Source organism: Lactuca serriola, chromosome 5, assembly GCF_051521515.1.
Source record: "Lactuca serriola cultivar US96UC23 chromosome 5, Lser_US96UC23_V15, whole genome shotgun sequence".
Taxonomy (NCBI): domain Eukaryota; kingdom Viridiplantae; phylum Streptophyta; class Magnoliopsida; order Asterales; family Asteraceae; genus Lactuca; species Lactuca serriola.
In genome coordinates this window covers 101,142,164-101,149,415 of record NC_136412.1, presented here as the reverse complement: position 1 = coordinate 101,149,415, position 7,252 = coordinate 101,142,164, and the positions used below count along the sequence as shown (strand labels likewise).

General features: G+C 33.9%; 1 protein-coding gene across 1 annotated transcript; it reads left to right on the top strand.

Annotated features, from left to right (window-relative positions):
* The first annotated feature begins 997 nt into the window (after positions 1-997).
* On the top strand, positions 998-1,579 carry LOC145049703 (uncharacterized). The gene has a single exon (XM_078998076.1). It carries the CDS (start codon positions 998-1,000, stop codon positions 1,577-1,579), a length of 582 nt encoding a protein of 193 aa, XP_078854202.1.
* The last annotated feature ends 5,673 nt before the right edge of the window (positions 1,580-7,252 follow it).

Here is a 7,252-nt window from a genome sequence, read left to right as displayed (position 1 = left end):
TATAGGTTCTAATTACTAACTTGAATTAGAATACAATTAGGAAACTATGACCAACTTGTCATAATCCCAAGTTTACTTGGTCTCTAAGTTCTACTCGACTTAGGATTCCAACACCGGTATGGTGACCGGTTCCCGGTTCACCCGGTTTAACCGGTTCGACCGCCGGGTGAACCGGTTTCTATATTTTTCATGTTTTTAACTTTTTTTTTCTATTTTCTTACACATGCATAGATATATAAATCATGGATTTGATGTTTACAATTTCAAACATTAAAAATACATATAAAAATAAATTATAGATGAATCCAAATATACAAAATAACACATAACCATAAGTTTTAGTGTTTTACATTAATCCATATACGTTAAAAACAAAAAATAAAATATAATACTGAAATAAAATATACTTTTAGATGAATATAAACGCATAAAAAAACTTTATAATATTTGTCATATGTTTTTATTTAGAGAAAATAAATAGATTTGAAAAAAATCACCAAAGTTTATTATGTAAATAGTTATTTTTCATTGTTTTATTCGGTTTAACCGGTTCAACCGGTTTGTTTTGACCAGTTCAACCGGGTTTTCCTAAAACCGGCCGTTTCAATCCGGTTCAAAAATCAATGTAAAACCGGTGATAGTTGAACCGCTCTCTCCTCCGGTTCCCGGTCCAACCGGTTCGACCGGCCGGTTCAAACCGGGTTTTAAAACACTGATAAAAAGGTATATATGTGTATTGAAGATACCTTTATCTCTTTTTTAAAAACCTTGCATTTTATTTTCAAAGTTGAATTAAATAAACATAAAGGAAAAGATCTCAAGATCCAAGAGGTATACTTTGTTGGCACTATACATTTAATAACAAAGCCTAGTGCGGGTCGGTTGATTTTATGGAATTTTATATTCAATTTTGGACTACCCCCATCTATATATATACACAGACCAGACGAATTTTCTTAAACACTCAATAATACAAACACATTAAAAACATACACAAATGGATGCACTAAAATCTCTTCACTGTGAACTGATGATTATGAAAGCTAAAAACATCCAAGTTACCAACTCCAATGGTTACTTGTTTGTTAGATGCTATCTTGATGCTGGAAACAACAAAAGAGTGCGTTTGGATAGCGGAAAAGTGTCTCAATATGGAGAATTTTCTTCGAACGAATCATTCTCCTTGGATTGCATAGGGACGAAGCAATCCACAGACATGATCATTCATGGAACAATTGTCTTGGAGCTTCGCTGGAGGAGTAATACAGCTTCCATGTTTAGAGGGTCGCAACTGCTGGGAAGAACTGAGGTATCATGGAGGGATGTTTTTGAGTCGCCAAACATGGAAATGGAGAGATGGGTGATGATGAAATCAAAGAAAAAAGATGTTAAAATGCCTTCTGTCCGTATAGCCATGAAGATTGAAACACCTTTTGGTTGTGGACAGGATTTGGTAGAAATTAGGAAGAGGAGGAACAAATGGGACGAAAGATGTGCATGCTGTCATGGCGATTGCTGTAACAGTACATGTCTAGATGGTGAGCTTTTTGCCATTGGGGCTGCTTTGGATGCTTTCTAGAGGGATGTCTTGTTAGTTTTAATGTAAATGGAGTAGGCGTTTTTTTCTTGATTTTTTCATTCCGGCGGGTTAATGTTCACGGACAACTTTTTGTAGTCAACTAATAATAGATATATCCCGAATCACCTTTGGAATCATATGATTTTAGCTTTTATCATTTGTTTATTAATGCATTAACAATTATCTTAATCACATGATAAACATCTCACTTGAATCATTGTTTAGAAACACAACTCTTTGAGCATCAAGATTATAAGTTTCGAATACCTTGTTTCCACAGTCGGTTTAAAACAACGACACTCGAGAAATAGTTCAACACGTTTGTTTTTCTAATAGTATTTTGTGAAATCAAGATTCTGGTCACTACTTTAAATAACCTTAGAGATAAAATTGTGGAAACTCAATTTCCTAAAATAAATTTATGAAATAATACGTGCTTAAATAGGTATTTGAATTTTTTTAGTTATATTTTTGTCAAGGAAGCCGATTGAAAATCGGAGATTAGGCATCTAGTTCTTCTGCACTTCAAAAAGGTCGAAATTCAAGTCTTAGCCATACGTGGAACTCATATTAAAGTAGCGGTTTTTTTAATAAAAAATCATCATCAAAAAACCTTTCTGGATGCTCCAAGTTATGTAATATCCTCTAAAATACAGTTTTATGCTGTACTTAAATCAGAATCCATTTTGCTTTAGGAACACAAGTCTTAAAATGCATGCTTTGAGAAGTTATACATCAAATTTTAGGGAATTGGACCTTAAGAATAACTATTGGAATAATACAAGCGATATAATAATGAACCAATATAGTATACTGAGCTAAGATATGATATTATGTTTATAAATTCCATACGAAGACAATGGTTAAATTTATGAAAGTTTTATATAAACATAGCGGGTAAACGGACAACTAGCTACCTCGTAACCTTTTTTGGGTATCGAAATTAATTCTTTTAAAAGCAACATTTACAGATCATTGGATCATAACATTATTATGCATGACATGTTGTACTCTATTGAGGAGTTATACAACATTTGGTGCAAAGAAAAAAAAGTTTCAAATGGGAAAGATATTATATAATGTTTACAAAGTAAATATGAAGTTGTGTTTTCTCAAACCTTGCATTTGAAAAAAAGTTACTCCAACCCAATACTATATTTCATATCAAATATAGTGTTGGTGACCGGTCTATAATCAAATGTAGTGTTATATTATTCATTAACATTAAGCATGATGTTAAAGTTTCACTAGTGTTTTATATTATGAAAAACTTCTTAGGATGTATATTGCATTATCATCAATATAAATCGACACACAAGTTACACAAAGTACCATACAATGTATAGAATAAACAAAATAAGACTATAGTAAATAAACAACGTTCAACACACCACCTCAGTTGGAGCAGAGAGCTCACAGATGTTCAAACTGCTCCAGATGTCCAGAAATAGATGTATAAGATATATCTTTCTAAAAATATATGCAAACTGATGAGTCGACGATATGTGGAACGCACAAACCTAACCAATTGCAACACGTTCCCTCATAAAATGCAAATCAATTTCTACATGTTTGGTTCTTTGTTATTGAACTAGGTTAGACTCTAAGTATAAGGCACTCACATGGTCACTAAAAAGCAATTGATATAGAAGAGAATGGACATTATAACTCTAGAAGCAGTTGTCAAAGCCAAGATGCAACACTCGTTTTCAAGAATGAATCAGTCGAAGACTTATAGGGGTCAAAGATAAGCTTTTTAGAGAAAACCTTATGCCACGATGTTGTGCATGGAATGATGTGACATGGCATGACATTAGATGGAAGGCATATATTGTTGGACACCATGACGTGGCAAGAAGGATGCGACGACGGGGTGGTTGTTGCAGCCCAAACCCATTACTTTTATGGTTTTTCCCATATTTAAGGCCAGTAACCCCAAGATTAGGGCATCCTCTTCAGCCTCTGAGCCCTTGATCTTAAGGTTGTTTTCTTGATTTGGTGAAGCTTATGATAGGAGGAACTTCTTCTTGGTGTACGGAAGTAAATAACTAAGTGTAGATCCATCGTCTTCTTTAAGTTTCTGATCTCTGGACATATAAGACTTGCACCGTGACCGTAATCTTTTGAGATTCATGTTATGGTTATTATTGGTTGAATTTTGTCCCTTCATGTATGATCTTGAAGTTTGGGGAACTCCAAAGCTCATTATAACACCCTTGTGGTCATGGACTTTCGATTAAGTGAGAGAAGGTTCATAGTTTGAGTGTTCTTGATCCCATGCACAAGTTTTGGTCATATAATGCACTTAGAATTGTAGATATTGCTTTAAGGTGAGGTCCTAATGGATAAAATTGGAAACTTTATCCATTAAGTCATTAAAAAGGATTAGATATAAAGTTATGGGCTTAGATCTGCAATAATTAAGGACTTAATGAAGGAAATGGCAATTTTCTAGAAACCACGACATAGCCAAGGGCTTTCCACGTCGTGGTGAGGTTCAACCTTGCAACCATTTTGTCAGGACTTACCAAGACGTTGACAAGAGGTCACCACGTAGTGGTGGCGGTTGACTTGGTTGACCGTTGACTTTTGTTGACCATTGGCCGTTAAATTTGACCAGCTTGACCTTGGGTCAAACTTGAAGGATTTTGGTTGTTCTCTGATGATTTGTCATGTGTTTGGTGTTAGTCGGTCTACGGTTCTGATCAGAGCAAGGAGTGATAGTGTTATTGTGCCTCTCTGGATCTTTGGTTCAGGTGAGTTTTCTCACTATATAATATATGACATTATATATCCTTTGCTTGTCATGTGATCACTCAATAACAAAAGTATAGAGGTAAATAATTATTAGCATAAATATTTAGGTAATTAAGAGAAAATGATAGTAATTATGGCTATTAAACCCTAAAAACCGTCACCTATAATGATTTGTGAAATTCGATCGTTTGAATGGATTGTAACCAAAGGTATCTTAGGCATTATATAAAGCTCCAAAAACTCTATGAAACCACACTGTAACTGCAAGAAAAGGTCGAGAATCAATGACGAAATTGGGGTTATAAGTTCTTGAAGATTTTTGAAGTTTTCTAACAAATTATGGTATGATTGTTCGTTTTCAACTCATTATAGTAGTGAGTTGATAGGATAGGTTTATATGGTCACATTATGCGTTATGCTTCCATGTAGTATCTCCATTCGACCACTAGTAGTTCAATTGATAAAGATTTTTGAAGTGTTTAAATTTTTCGTAAAGATCTTGAATTCATATAGATTTGATTTCTGAAAAATATGGGTACATGTTAGTAAGGCGTGGAGATGGTTAATGGTAGTTTTATAAATTAATTTTACATAAGTTCTCAAGCTTCAAAGTATTTAAAAATGCAGAAAATAGTGATTTTTTCAGGTGGAGAAGAGATGATTTTCGGAAATGTTTCTTTTAAAATATTTAATATACAAAAATAAGTCAAAATGTTTTTGTAGCCCAATTGGCAAAGTTGTAGACATTTCCACTTAGCCTTTTGTTCGAGGCCTGTTGGGGTATCCTGATTTTTATTTTACTCGTTTAGACTTTAGAAATATGAAATTTTAAGAACAGTATCTCTGGTTTTAATGAGCTGATAATTCTTTCCATGTTACTTAATTTTGAATGTTTTCACAAATAGTCCCTGAATTGTTAACAACTTGACAATATTAATTTATTTTAAATCTCATGTGTTAAGATGGAAACGGAAGTATCGAAAAATGGTTTTATAAACATGTTGGATATTATTATTATTATTATTATTATTATTATTATTATTATTATTATTATTGTCGTCGTCGTCTTCATCGTCGTCTTTAAACTATATTTTTTTTTTATTTTAAACGTTTAAATGTTTTGATTTTGAGTATAATTTTTATGGGTCAACTATTAATATGGGAATTCAAAAAAGAATATATATATAATATGTTTATAAAAAAATTATTACGAATTTTGTAATTAACGTAATTGAATGATTATTAGCATACCGAACAAGACATGTGAGTTTTTCGTGTTCTATGATTGTTCGCACAAAAATATTTATCATGAGTTTATTATGCGGTTTTTATTTATTTTGTTGACAATATGTTTGATGATAAATACGGTTGCATGCATATGTTATTTTGGATTTGTTATCTACTGTGTGTATTTTTTTTTTGACGACATGTTTAGCGGGAATGGGTGGGTGTTTTACAGTCGTGAGCATAACGGATGTGTGTGATTGGCAAGGATGAAAATTAAGAGTCATACTTATTTTCTTGGATATTTAAAGTTCTTGAGTACAATTGATAGGTTGTACCAATGGGAGGGGAAACGAGCCACTATCTGGATAATTAATCGTTCCCCTAACCTTCTCAATAGAGTTAAAACCCAACCTTCTAAAATTATCAAGTCTTAATAATATGTAACTTAACATACTCGCTTACTAGGTAGCTGATGTTCACGGGAACTCCTAAAAAGCAGAAAGTAAGCAGCATTCGAGCATCGAGTAATCGGAATCAAGCATAACCTAACAAGCCATCATATCACTGACTGATCAATACTAGCATGCAAGTCTATAAGCTCAACAACAGTCATATAAAGGAATCTCTCCTAGCATTCTATCATGCAATCCTGAGCAGATCCTTAGCCCTAATCCATCATGCGATTCATAGATTCACAATTCAGAACATAACATAAAACATGTATGGGTATTTTGGGAAAACTTACTTAAGCTTGGTCGATTGCATGCACCATACCCCTTTCTTCTATTAGAAAAACCCTTTTTGTAAAACATTTTTTATGAAAAATATACCAAATCCTCAATTTGAGTTCATACACACTCGAGTGTATGCATGAATCCCTCAAACCAAGGCTCTGATACCAATTTGTAACGTCCCGAAATTTAAGACCAAAATTTTCATTTTCATGATAATAAATTCATCAATCAAACATATTTATAAAAACATAAAGGAAAAAAGATTATGTCAACCAAACATCCCAAAATACATCAGATTCAAGTAAGGAGGAAATCATGGTGTGTGTGTATGGTGCGATCATCCCGAGCTCTTCCCTTTTGATCCGGAAGTACCTGAAACATAAACTGAAAACCATAAACATAAAGCTTAGTGAGTTCCCTAAAATACCGCATCGAATACATATATGTCAGCACAAGGCTATGCCGGATCTATTTCACCCCGAGTCTATTTCAACTTATGTTTCGGCCCAAGGCCGTACCGGGTCTATGTCACCCCTAGGTCTATTTCACCCCTGAGTCTATTTCAACTCATATGTCAGCACAAGGTTGTATCAGGTCTACTTCACCTGACACATATATAGCAAATGGGAACACAAGCATATAACACATACAACAGGAGTCACAAAGACTACAAGCACATAACATATCCTAGTGTCCTACAGCATAGTGAGCATACTCACCTCAGTTTGTTGTCACTCAAACAAATGATTAGGCTGCTGAACCAGAAAATCCCCGCACTAATCAATCAAATAAAACCCCAATCAATAATTAGGCCATAAACCATAACTGGGAATCTAGTTCATTTGTCCAACACCGAGGTAAAAGACCATTTTATCTCCTTCCTCACTTGTTCCAATAATCAAGGCCTAACCAAAAGTCCAATATGGTCAAAATCCCTAAACGAAACCCAAAGCCC